Genomic DNA, 20,853 nt, shown 5'->3' with positions numbered 1-20,853 from the left:
CCACTATCTAGACATACAAGGCTTTTGGCTGGAGGGGTTTGTTTCGCCGAAAAGCAACTAAGAGTAAATCCTTAATTGCCGATTTTAGCTTCAAAATTCTAGTTCAGTTCTCCATTCTAAGTGAGCATCTATCCAATAGCATACATGGTGGAAAACAATTATTTTTCATCATTCAACTATATTCATCATCATCATTATTCCACTTCTTACTCTATGTGGCAAAAGGGTTAAGCAGTCTCAATAACCGCGAGAAACGGACGATTCGAATCGAGTTTGTTAACCTGGCCAGGCAGGCCTAAACACACGCATGGAGAATGAAGTCACCCACGCGACTTTTCCCCTTTTTCCCCGGGCATGGAACAGGCCCACCGCCTTGGGGTGCCCTGCACCTGTGCGTGAACAAAAACCAGACAGTGGGGAGTATGTTCTATGGCCAGTTCCATCAGGTACTTAAGCTTACCAATGACCATATTTCTCGGCATGTGGTTAGTACGTTTAAACGCTTAACCACCACTACCACACACTGCGGCCTTAACATTTTTCACTAAACAGATGGGGCATCAATAAGTACCATAGCCCCGCCCATGGACCTTATGATTGCAGCATGTAGTAGACATTCAACTCATATAAACTTGCGAGTGTCAGAAAATCACTCGACTTCTACCGAATCATTAGCATAGCTATCTAGCGACCTACACGTACTAGTGTTCAAACATAGGTACCTACGGTCATGCAACTAAGATTTCAATCAACTCCTGTAAACTTAAATGCACAAGTATATAGAAACAATAAGTGGCATAATGTTGAAAATAATAGGTCATGCTCTGGGGCTTGCCTTCCTGACCGTACCTAGCCTTGGGCTCTTTCGAAACTTGGTTCGGGTCTTCAGTGGCTTCAGTTAGATTCACTTGAGCTTCACGCTGCTCACTCTCGGACTCCAGTACCAGCTCGTACGTTCCGTCAGCGAGAGTCGTCGATTCTATATGAAATGCACATGTATGAGTTACTTTAATGGCAACGATTTATTCATTTCTTCACTATAGAGTTGTAATACAACAACTCAAGTTTAGTTGTTAAGCATCTCATATACAAAACATTGGGCAATCATTTATCGAGTATTATCTAACATGATTTAGTTCTTAAAGAAAACTAGGGTTGAGCTTCAAAACTTTTATTCATTCATGTAATTCAAGTACTTTTACTCACACTAGTTAAACAAGCATAAATCAAAATTCAAAGTTGCAGAGATCCTACGGTCATGAAATTTTTTACATAGGATGCAAAACTTAATCATCATGCTACTGTAAAAATTTCAGATTTAACTAAGCAATACACAAGGCATGAAAAATAGCACAATATATAGCTGCATGGATAAAAACTAAATTCCACAGACTGTTATACTAAGATTCTGAGCCTAAAAATTTACAATAATGGTTCCCAACTTAAGGAAAGGCTGTACTAAAAATATTAGATTTTTCCAGGCAAAGGAACTATTTTTCATGATTTAGTAGATTTCTTCCTACCATAAATTATTTGGACCAGTTTGACTTAACTAAAAATTGCCAAAAATTTTCTGAAGAATACATGCATCACAATAGAGAAACTGTAAAAGTTTAAGCTCATGAATCATAGCAGAACAATTTGGATAAATAAAACTATTTATCCTAGGCATACATAAAGTCCTAAATAAAACCTATAGCTAGGAGTGTCGACTGGCCACCAAACTTTTACACAAGGCTAATCTTATAACATGCAACATACTGACCAAAAATGGTAGACATGTACTGCATAGAACTTGAGATCTAATTAAGTGCCTAATACACTTGTATTTAATCTAGAACAAAAACCACTGAGCAAATGAAAAAGTGCATGTAATGAAAGTTGTAGATCTAGTAACAAGTAACTCAGATCAATTGAGTTTGCATTTTTTGAATTTTATACAAAAGGAAAAATAAAGATTTGCGGCTAGGCCCCTGGAAAGATTTGGGGACTCGCATCCATGCCCTTGGCCGGACTTGGAGTAGGGACGGACGGTGCGGGCCAGATTCCGGTAAGTTCGGTCACCGGCGGCGAGGGGAAAGAGGGGGAAAAGCACGAGAGGCTTGAGGGCTACCCGAGGGTGGTTTTGGTTGGGGTTGGGACGGCCGGGAAGGGGCTCGCCGGCGGCACAATGGAGGGGGCGGCGGTGACTAGCGGCAGCGGCGGCGCTCCGACAGCCGTGCAAGGCGGGGGAGGCGTCGGCAAGCTTCACGGGAGCGAGGGGAACCCGTTCCCGGTGTTGGTTGAAGTCGAGGGAGGGCGTAAGAGAGGGCTCCACAGCGGCTCAGGTGATGGCGGCGGCCATGGTGATGGCGGAGGTGTGCCTGGGCGTAGGGGAGGCTGGGGCTTGGTTCTTGGGCAAGAGAAGTGGAGAGTGAGGGGTGAGTGAGCTTCGGCTCGAAGAAAAGGGGAGGGCCGGGGCGAGCTGCAGTGGTGGCGAGCGTGCACGCGGCAGGACTTGCTTGTCGCCGCGGCAGCGTCGCGGTGCGGCATTGACGCCGGGGCAGGGGCGCAGCGAGGAGGAGGCGTGCTGCGGCGGTGATGGGATGGGATGGGAGGGAAGGTCAACGGGGCGTGCAAGAGAGGCACTCATGGCCGGCAGTGGCCGCAGCGAGGGCACAGCAAGCGGCGGCAGGCCTAGCGCCGCTAGCGCTGCCGTGGACAGGGAAAACAGAGGAGGGAGAGGGAGAGAAGGAAGGAGGAGAGAGAGAAGCCAAGGTCAACGAGGTTTGCTTGAACTTGCTCCTAAAATTTGTATGGTAACTCAAAAATATTTGAACACGAAAGTTGTTCAAAATTTCAAACCCTACAACTTTCCTTTCAGGCCAAAATTCATTCGAGCAATGGTTTGAAGGTTATTCTAAATTTTCGAAAAGTAAGATTCAAAAATACTTGTCATTTCATGTGGAGTCGTCATTATTTTGATCATGATGTCAACTAGGTTTTTGTAGACCCTGTTAATAGGTATGTGTAGATGTATTTTTCTAGCCAATTTTGAGTTGTTTATGAAAAGTTACAAAGTCACACTATACTTGCACAAATACACATGTACACATACATACATACACATGCATTTGTAGACATACACGAAATGCATTATTTACTCTTGATGATTATGCACGATGACATGGTTAATGACCTTACTAATTATTTTTAAACACCTGAGGTGTTACACATGGCCAGACTTAGCCTTGACTGCAGTACTACAAGATCGGGTTGTTTGGTTGTTGTGCTAAACTTATTCTGTATTCTGTCTTGGGTATATTGTGTTTGGTTGTCTGATTTACATTGCATGTCCTCGTCACTTGTTGCATTTGCATGTGGTCAGTTTACCTCATCTTCTATCGACAAATGAGAATCAGCAAGCAACAACAGCTACGAAAACCTTCGTCTGCATGTGGTCAAACGTCTGCAACCTTTCGTGGCGACTCGGGCGGCGTCGTCTAAAATGCACTGTCGTGGTATCGGTCTTGAATTCCTAAAATGCACATTCACCTTCTCAAATTTACCAATTGTTTCATGTAATATCCAAATCACAGTTACTTTGGACCTCCTCAAATTTACTAATTGTTTCATGCAATATCCAAATGCACGTTCACCTCCTCAAATAGCAAGTTTGAGGAGGTAAATGTGCATTTTAGGAGTTTACGAATTGGCGTGACACTCCGAGCTAAATTCAAGGGCTGGTAGTGCATCTTACTCCATGTATATATCCACTGATGGTACGTGCCACCGTATCATTTTGACATTTTGCAGCAGCGTTGCCGGTGTGGTTCTTCTCCTCTCCGGCGGCCGCTTCGGCGCCGAGGATGGAGGAGGGCTGAGGAATCGATGTGCGGTTGTATATAGACTAGTTAGTATTCTATCTAGGTCTAGCGTCTGCTCACCGACGTTGTTCATCGGTGGAGCTTGGTTTTGCCGGGGGGCTATGCTCCTTTGCGGCTTGTGTTTCTCGGCGCCGGTGGCGAGGAGGAGGTGGTCGCGGCGTCCTTGAATAATCTTCCTCGGCTTTTTCCTCCCACTGATGCTGCTTTCTTCCGGTGGCGTTGGTGTGGTCGGGGAGGTCTGCTTTGGAGCCGTCCGCCGGTTCTTCTTCGTCTTTGTTGTCAGCGAAGTGAAGAGGATGCCGGCCTTTTGGTGCAAGGATGCAGGGGGAGTTGCGGATCGATGGCTGGCTGGAGGATGGATCGAGCTGGGGGATCCCGCGGCGGCGGTAGTTATCGACGGTCAGCTTTGGTTCATGCTGGAAGCTGCTTGGGGCGCGACCCCGGCCGATTGGGCGTTCAGCGTTGGCTAATCTCGGTTTTCGAGTGTCTACTTCGGCTCAGTTCAAAGCCACAGGGCAAAGGAGCTCCTTCCAGCTCAGGGATGGCGGCGGCGGCCGGATTTGCAGGTGACGGCGGCGACCGACGTCGGCGGATTCGGTCTGCCTGGTCTAGCAGAAGGCCCAGGGACCTTAATGCAATTTTCTGTTTTTTAGAGGCTTTTTTGCTATTTGGGTGGAACAGCTGTCCTTTGTATCCTTATACAATATACCTGTATTTGTATTTTTCCTTAACTAGTAATACAGGTATGTTTGTTCAAAAAAAACAACAACCAACACTTCCGGCCCGTCCCGTCCCTCTCATAGGCCCAAGAAAAACGACGCCAAGTCGGAGCCCAAGAAAAACGACGCGAAGTTGGGCGCCTTTTTCAGTTTTATATTTAAAAAAACAAAATTTCAAAAAAATATATGCCGAATAGGGAAATTTTCAAAAATGGGTGCCTGTCGCACATCCAGTTGGTGATAGGACCTAAATGTAAAAAAAATTACATTTAGGTCCTGGCGCCCAGGGCGCATTAAATAGTGAACTTGTAAAATTGATATGAAATCGTAGAAAAAACAAAAAAAATACAAACTCAACTGTTCTGGATTCTATGAAACAATATCTACAACTTTTGTTACATAAAGTTTTTCATTTGATCAATGTATCTTGCTCTATTTTAAATACCAGTTTAATGCACTTTTATTTAAATCTCAAGATCCATCCTTTGGATGTATGTCATCTTTGGCCAGAGTGTTGCATATGGTGAGAATAGGCTTGTACAAAATTAGTAGGCCCAGAAAACATTTCTATAATAAGTTTTTTAAATTAGATCTTGTAATATGTCTAGTTTAAATGGGTTACTTATCCATGCTGCTATACTGAGTATTAGAAGTCATAACTTTTACAATATCATTATTTTATTTCCTAAGAGCTATAAAAAAGTTTGGTAAATTTTAGATAAGCACAACTAGACCAAATGAATTATTTCAGATTTTTCTAGATACAAGAACTATTTTTCTTGATTTAGATACATTGATCAAATGAAAAACTTTATGTAACAAAAGTTGTAGATATTATTTCATAGAATTCAGAACAATTGATTTTATATTTTTCTGATTTTTCTACGATTTTATATCAATTTTACAAGTTCATTGTTTAATGCGCCCTAGGCGCCAGGACCTAAATGTAATTTTTTTTATTTAGGTTCTGTCGCCAACTGGATGGGCGACATGCACCCTGTCGCCCATTAGGGGGGCGACTGTCGCCCATTTTTGAAAATTTCTCTATTCGGCATATATTTTTGAAATTTTGTTTTTTTAAAATATAAAAATGAAAAAAGGCCGAAGTTGGAGCCCAAGCACAACGAACACTTCCAGACGCGGCCCGGCCCAGACAGCGTGGCGTTGTTTCCACGCAAACCCCGCCGACCCACGGCCCCACCCGAGGGCCAAATTCCCCAGCACATCTCACGCCTTCACCTTACGATTCCCCCCCCCCCCCCCCCCCCCCCCCCCCCGCTCCTCTCCTTCCTCATCACGCCGCGACGCCTCCTCTCCCTATCCCTCCCTCCCTCCCCCCGCCCAGAGCTCGAAACCCTAGGCGCGCGCGGCGGGGGCGGCGACGCATGGCCATGGACCCGGACGCGGTGGCCAAGGCCTTCGTGGAGCACTACTACCGGACGTTCGACACCAACCGCGCCGCGCTGGTGTCGCTGTACCAGGACACCTCCATGCTCACCTTCGAGGGCCAGAAGCTCCAGGGCCCCGCCGCCATCGCCGGCAAGCTCGGCTCGCTCCCCTTCCAGCACTGCGAGCACCAGATCGTCACCGTCGACTGCCAGCCGTCGGGGCCCCAGGGAGGCATGCTCGTCTTCGTCTCCGGCTCCATCCGCACCGCCCCCGACGAGCACCCCATGAAGTTCTCCCAGGTTCGCAACCCCCCGCGGGCCGCCTCGATCCGGTTCCTCCCTGCCTCTCTCACTCGCACTCGCCGCGTAGGAGTAAACCGCGTAGTCCGCCCTGACCTTTCAGCTGATCTGTGGTCACTCGTGTGGTACCTGGGCTGGGTTGGTCCCGATCTCGTGCTACTCAATAGAAGGGCCTCGGCTTGTTTATTATTTTGGGATTGCTTGCTTGTTCTGTGCTTACTGTTGTGATGGGTTGGTCTCTCACTACTCTCTGTTTAGGATTCATTCACTGATCCAAGTCGATTTCCATATTGGAACATTTGATTAGCTGCTGACTGCTGGTCCCGTAGTATTGCGAGGTTATCTGTGTCGTTTAGATCTACATGCACCTGTTTGGTTATCCATGGTTAATCCTTTGAGTTGTGTTTCAATTCGATCTTTAGCTATGCATTTGTGTCTATTGTATATATTTATGCTCCTTATTGCCTTAGGCTATTTTCATATGTACAGCTTTACCACTCGTGTTGAAATTTTTGCTAGATAGCAGTCATTGGTTTTGGTTACATGGTAAAGTCACTGGTTATGGTGACATGGCAAAGTCATTGGTTTTGGCAATGTTTATGCAACACTGCTGGTTGCTGCTAGAGATACAGGCATGTGTCATGCTCTGCACTTTTCAATTTTGCACGATTCAGAGATTCCAGAAGATCAGATTTGTTGCTCTGTTTGTGTTAAGTCTCATAAACACTCTATGAATCCTTTTAGCATTGCACTTTATTTTTGTGTTTGTATCCATGGTAGGTATTTCCTAGAAAAATGTAGACCCTGTGGTTTGGGATTATCTCTTGAAGTTGTTTAGTTGCCTCTGAACCATGAACAAGCTCAATGACTTTTAGATATCAACCTATCTTGCAGGTGTGAAATATACCTGCATTTTACATACTTTTGTGTTTCAAGTTGTGCAGTAACTAGAACCAATCTGTATATTTTAATGTAGCTTATGACTTTAGGAATGGCTTGTACGGTATGTGTTGATGTCTTCTGTATAACCTCAGACTGCAAACGTGCAGTTTATTACCTCACAAACACAAACACATACTTCATTTGAAGTAACAGCTTCTAAATCTAAGTTTTACACACTTGTATCTTTCGATCATATGTTGGAAGCAATACAAAACTTTTAACTTGCCCTACTTCCTGTTCCTGTAGCTAATCTTGTCGATGATAATACGATTCTGGCATGCAGCTTGTATATTTTGGTCTTGAATGTTGATTTAGGTATTTGTTTGAAAGTGCAATGTGTTGATTCCATCGAGAGTTAATTCAGATCCCCCTCTGAACCATTTGAAGTGCATGTCTTGCTTGGCGGCTCTTGATTGCTGTCATTTTTTGTACCCTTTCCAGTAAGCAAAGTTGATGTTGCCATGTTTTAATTCTTTGTATAGGCGTTCCATTTGATGCCGGCTGGAAATTCCTTCTACGTGCAGAATGACATGTTCCGCCTGAACTATGGTTAAAGACAGTCAAGAGTTGCTGGAAGCGAAGTGATTAAGGGTTTCATGTTGAATTGATGAATATGAATGATGCTGCTACTCTTGCCCCTTTGTTGCCTGCTGTTGTTTATTGCAAGAAAATTGCTAGACTTGATATGCTTGTTGGATAATTTCTTATTTTGGATCATGTACTCTGGTTGCGTGGGCACCGATTCTCTGTGGATTGTGAATGAAAACGGTCCAGATCTATTCATGTGAGGGATCTCGGTTTGCCCTGGTTGATGCGCGTTTTTGGCACAATACTGGTGACGTTCTGGTGTCCTGCAAGAAAGTTTGATGCAGGAAACATAATTGTGTTGCATAAACAGCCAACTTGATTGCTGACCTTTTGCAATTTTTTTCTTCTCGTACGCCTGGAACCAACAAAAAACTGAATTCAAAGAAGTTTCCGGTACAAAATCGAGATGTACCAGCAGAAAAGGTTGTCTTCTGTGCCTGCACTTAATATGATTGAATTTAAAGAAGTGTACAACAATTTCAAAGGAAGTGCCAGTGGCGAAATTGGGGTCGACCAGCAAAAAAATTCTTTGGCCTTGACTGGGAAGGCGCGCCCTGCTGGCAAGTGACAACGACAAACAAGATGGGTGAGCAAAAAAAAGCCGGTGATATCCTCGAGTAGAGAACCCGCGGCGTACTGACAGTGTGACATGGCTCGGAAATACTACTGCGCTTGCAATGTTTTTTTTTCTTAGAAGAAAACTGCGCTTGCAATGTCAAACAGGCTCCTCTCATTCATGGGCCAAAAGCGGGCACTGGGCAGCGACGAGGGCCCAGTGATCATAGGCCTGGGGGTGGGGTGGGGGGGGGGGGAGATGGCCCACGATGGATTTCTAGTTAGGTCACACTAATATTATCCCTCAAAAAAAGTCACACCGATATTATTTGTTGTTTTGCACTCTCTACTTTGTGCTGATCGCATGATTAATTGACTGCATGATGTGTTGAGTCCCTGCCTTGTTTGAAACCCATTACCTAACCATGCAATCGACAGAAAAGTAATGCTCTAGCTATGCAATGCCTGAATAAGATTATATGTGGCCGAGCATGGAATCTGAGTTTTTTTTTTTTGATAAAAACATGGCATCTGAGGTTGGTGCCATCTTCCAGATCTTTTGGGTACTCATTGTTCGATGGCTCCTCTTCGCCAACAGGTGCAGGAACAGATAAATGAGTTCTTCACAACACCCACTCAAATGGAAATATTGTCTGATCCTTTCAATCAACAATCAAATACTAATTTTTCGTAGAGTGGGTTGTTACACCACGTATATACAATGACGTAAACCATAATCTTTTCCACGTTTTGTGCAAGCGCACCCACGGTTAGAAAGTTAGACACTTGCTAGCTGTACATGGGCGTGTGCAGCTTGCAGTGAAAGTATGAACACGCACACCAGCTGAAAGTGTTTGACAGATACAGGACCATGCTGTTCAAGGGAAACTAGTTTCCTAAGTTCACAGTTGCTGATTACGACTTTAGGGCCCCAGCTTAACCTTCTCGCCATGCCTGCAGGCTTGAAGCTTGGAAACATACTGTATGCGGCTCCCATTTCCAGTTGCGCACACTCTTCCTCCGGGTAGGAGTCCACTACATGATGGTCCCTCTTTTTTTTTTTTTTGAACCGGGATGGTCCCTCATTTCGTCTTCAGAGGGCTTCTCCTCCTTTTACTCACCAAGAAAACACAACAGCCAGGGTCACTATGACATTACTGCGTGTTGAGAGCTAGCAAGATGGTAAGTTTTCTTGAAAGGACTACCTTTTTCCTGCAGCAAAAACTAGTTCCAGACCTAATCTTAGGTTTGGGGCAACCCAACCACCTTCATCCTCAGCTTATTCTGCAATCACCGAATTAAGATGCTCTCAGAAATCTAACATGTGCAGCATGAACGATGCATGGTCTTGAGTTTGTGACGCAGGTCAAGTTCATGCAGTTCTACTAGAAGAAATATCTGTTGGGCAGTTGAGAGTTGACCCTAATAGCGGCCAGAGCGTAGGTTACTGTTTCCTCCAAGTTTCTTATCTCAGTCATGCTCATCTCCTCCGCATTTGCTTCCATGCCCCTGAAATTTACATAATTATTACTTAGATAACGATTAACACAACATTGGACGTTTTCCATGAGCTAAAACCGAATAATGTTCATCAACTATACATGTGTACCATTGAGCAATGATATTCAGCTGATCAGGTAAAGAGCTGACAGATGACTGCTGCTCCTTCTGAACAACCAGGAGGGAATAATGCGCAAAACATACAAAAAAAGAACTTGATTAGAAAACCTACATTATTTACAGGGACGGAGAACCTAAATAAAATACAAAAAAGAACTTGATTAGAAAACCTACATTATTTAAATAATAAAATAAACAATATACAAATTAAATACCAAGTCTGAAAGAATCTGATGCTAAAAGTTGTAACCACAATTGTGCAGATGCAGGCCTTTCATTACCTAGAACAGAATGTGAAGATTTGCATAAATTGGCACTGGTGCGTCTACTGATCTACAGCCCTTGCAGATGGTATTCGTGTATGGAATAAAACCAGAGAAATACATGACGATTCTATTTTCGGAATTATATGATCACGGTCGTGGAAGAAATTCAGCCCATATGAGTTTACACACGAAGTTCACAAGGTCTATTAACTAGCTATATACAAAACAGGTTGAGAAGTTTATCTGGCTAGCTAATAGCATCATATCGGTGCAACTTGGTAGACAACATGAGATATAATTTCCCCGAAAGGACTTGGATGTGCAGATTTTCTTTTGTTTTGTTCTACATCTGGTTAATATCGTACTGGATTGTTTTAATTTAGATTCAGACAAAAGCAAAAGAAAACAGTTAAGGTGAGATTTTAGTCTGCATTAACTTGAAAAGGATCGGAGACTGATAAGTCCACAGCATTAAGTTCCACTTTAGATTGACAAACATTACAGACTTGCGTAACTTTATGTTTAGCATAAACAAGTAGAATCCACGTCATTTTAGTAATTAGATTATATATATCACTTTGAGCTAGATTATATCAGAATCTTAGCATCAAAATTTTGTTAGTTATTTACCCTTCTTCATGCTAACCATGCCGTACCGTTAAAGCATTTCATTCTGATGACAAGTAGATGCATCACTTTGCCTGGTAAGTTGTATAACTCCAGCCTTCTTTCGCAAAAGAAAAGGTGTAACACCTTTCAATATAATGACAAGCATCCTAAGTAACTATATCAATATAATGACATTTAGCTATATATATATATAAAAAGAGAAAACAGAATGAAAGCTCACAAATAAAATGCTGTTGATAACCTGAAAACTGAAAAATACCAAATGAAATGTTACCTTTTTTGTAATTTAAAATGGTGAATTTCAAACCATTTTTGTATATACTCTATAGAAGTTTAATATCCAAGATACTTATACTATCCGGTTTGCAATACTTGTTGGATAGTTGGGCACAATAATTAAGGAGGTCAATAAAATTATACAACTAAAGAGAGTTAAGATTGAAAAAGGTAGACTAAAGTGTTGGAATTTATTCAATAATTCAATAGAAAAGAATTAAAGCCCACTACTAATGCTAGGGAATTATGAGGAGGTAAATATTGGTAATTGAGGAGAGCGATGGCTGGGTTGTTATTGGTGATTAAAATAGAGGATTGATGGCTGGTTAATGGTGCAAATTGATGGCTATTGTTGCACCTTAACGTGTCCAGGTTCATCCCCCTTCCTCTAGGATCAACTATATAAGGAGACCAGCCCCCTCTCATTCTAACACACCTCAAGCACTGACTCAGGTACTCATGCTTAGGAGACTTTTCCCTTCTCTCTCTGCTGCTTTCTGCATTTCCATCGCTAGCACTGCGCGCACAGTATTGGCGAGAGCAGGCCTCCGGAACCTCTCCCCGCTGAAGGTCCTGCACGGGATAGCGGGGCAATCAGGTTTTTGGGGAGCGTCTTAACGCGACTGCTCGCAAGGCTCCCGAACGACTACGTCATCTACTTCCTGGTGGCCAGAACGACTACATCCTCTACTTCCTGGTGGCCAGAACGACTACGTCATCTACTTTCTGGTGGCCAGAACGACTACATTCTGGCGACCTGAACCTCTACTTCCTGGTGGCTGTTTCATTCTGTTTATTTTTGTGTTTTTTTCTGAACACTTGCACGTGCTTTGTTTCACTCACTATGGTCATGGAAATATTGTTTATTTACATGTCTAATTTTGGAATTAAAATATGTCCGAAAATGCCTATATGTCTAACAATCCAAAAACCTGAATCTGTTAATAGGTTTTTGGTAGCTAGCTTTGCATCATCAATCAAACCACCACCATTTACTGGTTCCAATTACAAGCGTTGGCGTGAACAGGCTATATTGTGGTTTACGGTAATGCGCGTGATGTATCTGACAGAGGGGAATCCTAGTTAGTACACTCCAGAGGAGGAGAGTGCTTTCGAAGCTTTCGATAACCTCTTCCGAGGCTGTCTCATAAGCGTGCTTGCTGAAAATCTTTTGGACACATATATCCGTCTCACAACTGGCAAACAAATGTGGGATGCTCTTGAGGCTCAATATGGAGTTTTTGATGCCGGCAGCGAGTTATACATCATGGAGCAATTTCTAGACTACAGGATGGTTGAAGACCGTTTTGTAGTAGAACAAGCTCATGAGATACATACGCTGGCAAAAGATCTCAAAAATTGCAGCAAAGATGCTCCATGTGTACTTCCCGACAAGTTTGTAGCCGGAGGTACTATCTCTAAGTTGCCACCTTCTTGGGGGGGGGATTTTGCTACTTCACTAAAATACAAGAGACATGAGTTCACCATCGATGGACTCATTGGGACTTGATGTTGAAGAGAAGGCGAGAGCAAAAGATACACATGGAAAAGGAATTATTGGAGCTTCCGGCGCCAACTTTGTTCAGAAGAACAATTCCCACAAAAACAAGAAGAAGCCACCGCAGAACCAAACAAAGACTAAGCAGACAACCACGTTCAAAAAAAAAGAAGGGAGCTTGCTTTGTGTGTGACAGTCCGGATCACTTTGCTGCTAAGTGTCCAAATCGCAAAGGCAAGAAATCAGCCAACATAGTAATTAGCGAGACTGGAAGAACATCGGGGTATGGTAATTTATTACCTACAGTTCTTTTAGTATTTTGTTCGCCCGAGTGGTGGGTGGATACTAGGGCTAATATTCATGTGTGTGCTGATACTTCTTTGTTTTCTTCTTACCAGGTCGGAGGGACTGCCTCCTTGTTGATGGGGAATAGATCATATGTGCGTGTTCTTGGTGTTGGTACGGTAAATCTGAAGTTTACTTCGGGAAAGACCGTGCAGTTGAAGAAAGTTGTGAACAGTATTATTAACGTTGATGAATTAAATATTTGGCATTCGAGGCTTTGTCACGTTAATTTTGGTTGTATGATGCGGTTACCTAGTTTGAGTTTAATTCCAAAAGTTACCTTTGTCAAAAATTATAAGTGCCATGTATGTGTTGAATCTAAATAAACTCGCAAGCCACACAAGGCTGCGGAGGCGAGAAACTTGGCACCATTAGAATTAATTCATTCCGATTTGTGCGAAATGAATGGCGTGTTGACAAAAAGTGGTAAAAAATATTTCATGACTTTAATTTATGATTGCACTAGATATTGTTACATCTATTTGTTGAAATCGAAAGATGAAGCTTTGCACTACTTTAGAATCTATAAAGCTGAAATAGAAAACCAACTTGAGAGAAAGATCAAAAGAGTTAGGTCGGATCGTGGTGGTAAGTACTTCTCAAATAATTTCACTTCATTCTGCGAGGAACATGGTATTATTCATGAGAGGACGTCTCCCTATTCACCTCAGTCAAATGGGGTTGCCGAAAGAAAGAACCGCACTCTAACTGATTTGGTCAACGCCATGTTAGATACTGCGGGACTTTCCAAGGAATGGTGGGGTGAGGCTATATTAACTGCATGTCATGTCCTAAATCGTGTTCCTACAAAGAATAAAAAGATAACACCATTCGAGGAATGGGAGAAGAAAAGACCAACACTTTCATACTTACGTACATGGGGTTATTTGGCCAAGGTCAGTGTGCCAATAACCAAGAAACGTAAGTTTGAACCTAAAACTATGGATTGTGTCATTCTAGGTTATACTATTCATAGTGTTGGTTATAGATTTTTAATAGTAAAATCTGGAGTACCTGACATGCATGTTGGTACTATTATGGAGTCCAGAGATGCTACATTTTTTTAAAAAATATTTTTTCCATGAGAGATGAAACAAGTTCATCTAGGCAAGAGTTTATCATGAGAGATAAAATATATTTTTTCATTCTGTTTATTTTTGTGTTTTTTTTAACACTTGCACGTGCTTTGTTTTACTCACTATGGTCATGGAAATATTGTTTATTTACATGTTTAATTTTAGAATTAAAATATGTCCGAAAATGCCTATATGTCTAACATAAAGTTGTAGGAAAACATGTATTTCGAGGATATATGACTTAATGCTAGAGAATTGATCATCTAATTATCTCTAGCAGAGTTGATGAGTTTCTAAACCCTTTTTTTATATTGCTTACTTCCTCTCTTCTCTTCTTACTTGTGTCTTGGTAATAATTGGCACGACTGTCTCAAAAAAAAATGGCACGACCTCCAACACACGCCTTTGACCATTACTTTTTAAGCATTTTTTTCCTTTTTTTCCAGTAATGTTAAAAGTTTGTGTATTAAATCAAAGGTAATGCATTCAGTTATTAGTAACAGACAGCACCTTTATCATAAACAAAAGTTAGTTTTATTTTTTTATACTTAGTAGATGTTGTCAACTATTTATATATGCTTGACCTGTGTGTTGCAGTCAACCGTTGAATCTCGTGCTTCAATATTGAGACCATTTATTGTGTTGGCGAGGTCCCAGTATCGACCAAAAATTTCTTCAATGCTGCAAGGAAGAATGCATAAAAAGCTTAAAGTTTAGTAACTCAGAATGGAGAGGTGGGTAATACACACATAGAGAAAATAGCTTGCTAATTAGCATGAAAAGCTCCATAAATTAATATGCACAATCCTGTTAAATGTTCACTACAATTACTTCAAATTAATTAACACTACTACAGAACAGGCCTTTGTTCCAGGTCATTTGTCCCGGTTGCCTTTGGGCCCGGGATAAAAGGTGGCTTTTGTCCCGGGTCCAACGGCTAGCCGGGCCAGCAAGAGGATAAGGACCTTTTGTCCCGGTTGGAGGCACCAACCGAGATCAAAGACCCCCTTTTTTATCCCGATTGGTGGCTCCACCCGGGACAAAAGGCCCCTCGGCCCTTTTGTCCCGGACGGAGCCACCAACCGGGATTAAATGTTAGTCTTTGATCCCGGTCCATACCTCCAACCGGGATAAAATGTGTGGGCACCGACGGTAGTCAAAATTTATTTAACACCAGCTCCCTTTCTCTCTCACCCTTAGATTCCTCTCTATCTCCTCACAGCCACAAGTTTGCTTCTTCCTCCTAGCTCCCTCTCTCCATCAGCTCCGTCCCTCAACGCTCGCGCGGGGTCCCTCAGCTCCCTCCCCGGCGCTGGTGGAGGCCGGCGAGCCGCCAGGCGCGGCCGCGGGCTCGCGCCGGCGGGGACGAGCGTGTGCCGGGGCAAGCCGGCGAGCTGCCGCCACGCGCGCGGCCAGGCACACGCCGCCGGGGACAGGCCAGCAGCCACAGCGCGGCCCGGCGTGGGCGGGGGCCGGCGAGCTGCCGCCAGGACGGGTGCGGGTGCGGCCCGGCGAGCTGCCGCCGCCGCCGGGCGCGGCCAAGCGCAGGGGCAGCAAGGGCAAGACGGGCGACGACATGTGCTCTGCGCACGGCCCGAGCAGGCGCGTGCAGGATGCGGGCAAGAGGCGGGCAGGCGCGTGCCAGGCACCGGCGAACCGCCGCCGCCGCGTGGTTTTTTTCGATTTTTTTTTCGTTTGTGATTGTGATGTTGAATCTATATGTGATGTGAATCAAATCAATCTCATATGTTGTGAATTAATCTCATTATTGTGGATTAGATCTTGTACTTTCTTACTTGTGGGCACTAGATCTTGATATGTGATGTGTAATGTGTTGTGAATTAGATCTGGATTTTGATATTGCAATTTTGGTCCAATTTTTGGATTTGGGGAAGCTGGCTCCTCGGGAGCTGGCGGGCTCATTTTTTTATTTTGGAAAATTACATTTGTCCTGGTTGAATAGAGGCCGGGACAAAAGACATGGACACATTTGTCCCGGACACGGTATCCCGATTGTAAAACCGGGACAAAAGGCACTTGGCAACCGGGACTAATGTCGTGTTCTGTAGTAGTGTAACAAGATCACTCCACCAAAACTACATAAATCTGGGTTTGTTAGCAAAAAACTCTATGATGTTACGTTAGTTTTGGTTAGTTGTTGTGGTGAACAGTTCCAGGGCACAGTAACAATGACTTGATTTGCATTTCCACATATATTTTATGCATGTTTTCGAACAGGCACAAGTCAATTACAGTATCTGGTGCAGCATATATGATGTAACTGCTGACATATTAGAGAGGCCCAAACTTAAGCAATGCTTGTCTCTCATCAGGGTATTAATTAGGGGTATTAAATGAAGGCAATTGGTAAAACTAATTCCACAGCCCTGCGCTATTTCGCAAGACGAATCTAATGAGGCCTTTGACCGCACAATTAGAGGTTGGTTACTGTAGCATTACTGTAGCCAATCATCGATTAATTACCGTCATTAGATTCGTCTCGAAAAGTTATACATATCCGTGAAAAAATTTTGCAAATAAACTTCGTTTAGTACTCCATGCATTGAAGATTCGTTTCTCGAAAAATGTGTGTCGTAGTTGTGCTGCACAACCAAACAGGACCCATATCCCATGATGAAGAAACTAAAGGCCAGCCAGCAGCCAGCATGGTCAAGGCTTGGCTTCCTGCTAGTGCTGGCATTAATGAGTTATCGTCATATTCTTCTTGCAACCTGTAGATCATTCATAGCGTGCTCCTTTGCACAGTTCACGACGCGTAGATAAGCTGCGTGAGTCGCACAGATCCAGCTTTGCTCTAGCGGCAGCAGGAACGCGCCCGCGAGATCTCAAGACGAATCGATCAGTTCGAGCAAAGACATGGCCGGGAAGCGCGCGATCGAGGAAGAAGCCAGGCCGGAGAGCATGGGTGGATTTAGAAAGGAAAAAAAAACGCAAGAGCCAACAGGAACAGCATATTGCTAACCGCACCAGAACCTTCGGTAGATGATTACGCGTGATGAGAGGCCTTAAGGCAAATCAGCGTCACCTGGAGCCAGAGGAGGCGAACTGGTAGAGGCGGCCGGCGGGGGAGAAGACGATGAGCCCGACCCGGGCGTCGCAGAGCACGGAGAGCTCGTAGGCCTTGTTGAACAGCCCGCTCCGCCGCTTGGAGAAGCGCACCTGCCGGCTGGTCCGGTCCTCGATCCGCCGCAGCTCCACCCGGCCGCGCTTCCTCTTCCCCTTGCTCTCCTCCTTCTCTAGCTGCTGCAGCAGCTGGAGCTCCGCCCTCCTCGCGGTCGCAGCCCCCTCTGCCTGCTCCATCCCTTTCGCCCAACAGCTAGCGCCAAGACAATACCAACCTTGCAATGAACAGGAGAGCGAGCTCACTCACTGGCAGCGACACTTGACTGCGGCTGCGGCGATGGAATGGAGGAGGCGGACGGAGGCAGCAGGTCGTCGGAAGGATATAAAGAGAGAGGATCGGAACAAATCTTGTCTTGGGGATCGACCGAGGCGAGCGAGCGAGCTAGGGGCGATGGATTCCTGCGAAAGTTGTGGATGGCAGCAGGAGGGGGTGGGCTCCGTGCATGTCGCCTCCGCTTCCATCTCCATCTCCATCTCTTGCTCGAGCTCGACTGATAGGTCATGGGTAAAGGATACAGTGCCCATCCTGCCCCTGCCCGGCTGTCCGTGTCCCGGTCCCCTACCCCGGAAAGCGGAGGAGCTAGCTCCGCGCGAGGACGCGTTTCGCAACGGCATTGGATGGTCCATGTGTCGCCGCTGTAGACTGTTGGGAGCCCAGACTCGTCGTCTTCACCGTAAATATAATAATGCTGGGAACACTGGAACGGCAGCAACTTCACTGCAGCAAGCCATAGTCGCCTCTCAGTGTGTTCGCTGCATCCTCGTTGCATCCGGCTAACAGTATTTCTCTCTCACATAAAATTAACACCAACGTCTATCACTAACCAGCCAGCAGTATTTTTCTCTCAAAAAAATCAGCACCAACCAGCCGAACACTATAACTGGTCATTTTGGTTCGTTTGGTAGCCTATGTGACATGTGTAATCTAACAAAGTTACTGCCTGTTTAGTTCCAAAAAATTTTTTGCAGTATCCATCACATCAAATATTCGGACACATGCATGGAGCATTAAATGCAGCTGAAAAAATAACTAATTACATAGTCTAATTGATTAGCATGAGATGAATTTTTTAAGCCTAGTTAGTCTATAATTGGACATTAATTACTAAATAATAACGAAAGTGCTGCAGTGTCAAAATCTAAATATTAAATGCTTTATTATATTTATACGAGCGTTGATTACTTTGTGACTCTGATAGATCATTGGATTAGCCCTTTATTTTAAGGCTAACACAATTACACAAGTCAATTGAAGGAGCAGTAGCACTAGGCTGTTGACATCACAACGAAGAATTGGAGTCACTCAGAAAATACTGGTAGAATCATGATTATTAGGCTTTGCTAGTGGTCAGTGCCATCACAATGCAAAGTTGCAAAAGGAAATGGAAATCACGTCATGCATAGGTCCGCTAGCTATCAACCTCTATCTAGAACATGTTAGGCATTTCAATGGGTGGCAGAACCATTTTATTTCGGATATATGCTCATGTTACATCTCCTTGTTAGCTAGTACTGTAACACAACATGGTCTTTGACGTTACATTTGGACGTACTTTTAATATCTCATACATTGAACCATGAAAATAGGCATCATATAAAAGTTCTTTTTCAGATACCACTAACATCAAATTAATCTATATGGCATAGTATCCAAATTATTAGACAAAATATTAGTTAAAGGAAATCCTGTTTGGAGTCCTTACTTGAAAGGAAAAACAGGTTCGATAAAACAACTCATAAAAGCCATTCTGAAATGAACCGAAAACAGAAGCCAAAGCCCTCCCAGATCATAAAAATAAGGGAAAATTCGATTCATGCCACCACAACTCCGTGAATTTGGGTGTCATGTTGAAAATCATGTCACTCAATGGCATGATTTTCAACATGAGATTCAATTTCAAGAAATTGGAGTGGCATGGATCCAACTAACTCTAAAATTAAAGATATGGGTCGAGACATGAGAATATTTATTTAATTAGGATTTATTATAATTAAAAGGCAACGTGTGAAGGCAGGGCAAGGAGTTGTCGCCATACACACTGTCCCGTTTGCCCCCATTGGTTGGGCGCGGTCCTTGAGCTGTCCAATGGCCAGTTTGGATAAGGCTGGCTGTAGTGGCAGCCTGGCAGGAGGTTTCGATTGGTCCGCGTTGCTTATTCCCACGTGCGATAATGGCCTGGTTCTCACTCGTGCTTCCAGTGCACACCAGCTGAGAAAAGAATTTCGCATACATGGAGTGTTAAATAAAGTCTATTTGTAAAAAAATTTAGAAATGGGTATAACTTTTCGCGACGAATCTAATGACAGTAATTAATCGATGATTGACTATAGTGATGCTACAGTAACCATTTTTTAATCATGCAGTCAAAAGGCTCATTAGATTCTTTAAAGTTCCTATCGTAGGGGTCCTGAAGTTGGTTTTATAAATTGATTTTGTTTCAGTCAAAGTTTCCTAATTAGTAGAGGGAACAGGCCAATGCTATGCTCCCTCCCGATCTAGACATCCGAATTCTTAGAACAAATTTGATATTTTAAAATAAATATGCTTAAAATTTTATGCTAATCTTTTTTATATTATCAAGTATATTATTACACATAAGAATAAAATTTTGTATAGATTTTTTATGTATTATTTGCTCCCTACAATTAAAAAGGTGAAAAAAATTCAAATCCGTATCCGATTCGTATTCGAATTTTTATATCTATTATTTAAGAATATATATGATAAATTTGAGTTATGAATCTTTACAAAATCAATATTAAATACAAGACTATGAATTTACATAGTAAATTCTATATCTTATTTGTCCATAATCGAAGAAAAATGACAAAAAATCTGACATTCGAATAAACATCCAAATCCATCCTTATCCCTCCCCGCCTTCCTTTGGCCCCTTGAGGTGCTGGGCAATCCTGACAGCACTACAGTATCTCTGTCAGTACCATCACATGTTTATCCCCCTACGAAGGAGTACGATGGTTGTGTCTTGTGTGTAGTCTTAAAAAAAAGCGATGATTGTGAGTTGTGACACCGTGGCATGGCTTCGCGAAGGTAGTCGTTGAGGGCCATGTTTGGATAAAACCATGAAATTTTTTGTACAAAAAGACGAATACATGCATAAAGTACTAAACAAAGTTTATTTGCAAAACTTTTTTAGAAATGGGTGTAACTTTTCGAGACGAATCTAATGACCCAAGTTTCATCATGATTGGCTACAGTGATGCTACAGTAACCGCGTTCAATCATCCTCTAATCGTACGGTCAAAGGCCTCATTAGCTAGAGCAACTGCTACAGTACCACAGTTGTGGAGGTAATTTTGTAATTAGACTTTATTTAATACCACTAATTAGTGATCAAAGCTTCATTCCTCTCTCATCAAAACTTTTCTACCCTCCAACCAAACATGGCCGAGACCCAGAGTAGGAGTAGTAGACTAGTAGCGTCGAAAAATTTCAAGAGGTTAGAGGTGCGAGAAAAGATGCTTCTAGAAGTGTGCACTACCTGACTGTAGCCTGTAGGTGTCGCAGAGGATGCAGAGGCTGGTGCAGATGCAGCGCAGCCCAGAAGGCTCGCGATCTCGCTCTCGAGACCGCGGGGCCGCGCGCGGGCGGTCGCAACGCAACAGAGAGCAGAGAGCA

The 20,853-nt window shown here is 43.4% G+C and overlaps 2 protein-coding genes across 3 annotated transcripts; one reads left to right on the top strand and one right to left on the bottom strand.

The window, feature by feature from the left end:
• Positions 1–5,858: 5,858 nt before the first annotated feature.
• LOC120712971 (nuclear transport factor 2-like) lies at positions 5,859–8,027 on the top strand. The gene is made up of 2 exons (XM_039998926.1): positions 5,859–6,273; positions 7,698–8,027. Exons 1-2 carry the CDS (start codon positions 5,971–5,973, stop codon positions 7,767–7,769), a joined length of 375 nt encoding a protein of 124 aa, XP_039854860.1. The 5' UTR covers positions 5,859–5,970; the 3' UTR covers positions 7,770–8,027.
• A 970-nt stretch (positions 8,028–8,997) lies between these two features.
• LOC120712970 (MADS-box transcription factor 51-like) lies at positions 8,998–17,736 on the bottom strand. Of its 2 annotated transcripts, none has more exons than XM_039998923.1 (6): positions 17,116–17,736; positions 14,654–14,750; positions 9,968–10,035; positions 9,780–9,867; positions 9,564–9,642; positions 8,998–9,468 (listed from the first exon to the last, which is right to left on the bottom strand). In XM_039998923.1, exons 1-5 carry the CDS (start codon positions 17,388–17,390, stop codon positions 9,601–9,603), a joined length of 570 nt encoding a protein of 189 aa, XP_039854857.1. In that variant the 5' UTR covers positions 17,391–17,736; the 3' UTR covers positions 8,998–9,468; positions 9,564–9,600. The 2 variants fall into 2 exon arrangements, with proteins under 2 accessions (XP_039854857.1, XP_039854858.1); XM_039998924.1 differs by having other exon boundaries at positions 9,968–10,026.
• Positions 17,737–20,853: the final 3,117 nt, after the last annotated feature.

This window comes from Panicum virgatum, chromosome 6K, assembly GCF_016808335.1.
Source record: "Panicum virgatum strain AP13 chromosome 6K, P.virgatum_v5, whole genome shotgun sequence".
In the NCBI taxonomy this organism is placed as follows: Eukaryota; Viridiplantae; Streptophyta; class Magnoliopsida; order Poales; family Poaceae; genus Panicum; species Panicum virgatum.
This window is presented reverse-complemented; position numbering and strand designations above follow the sequence as displayed.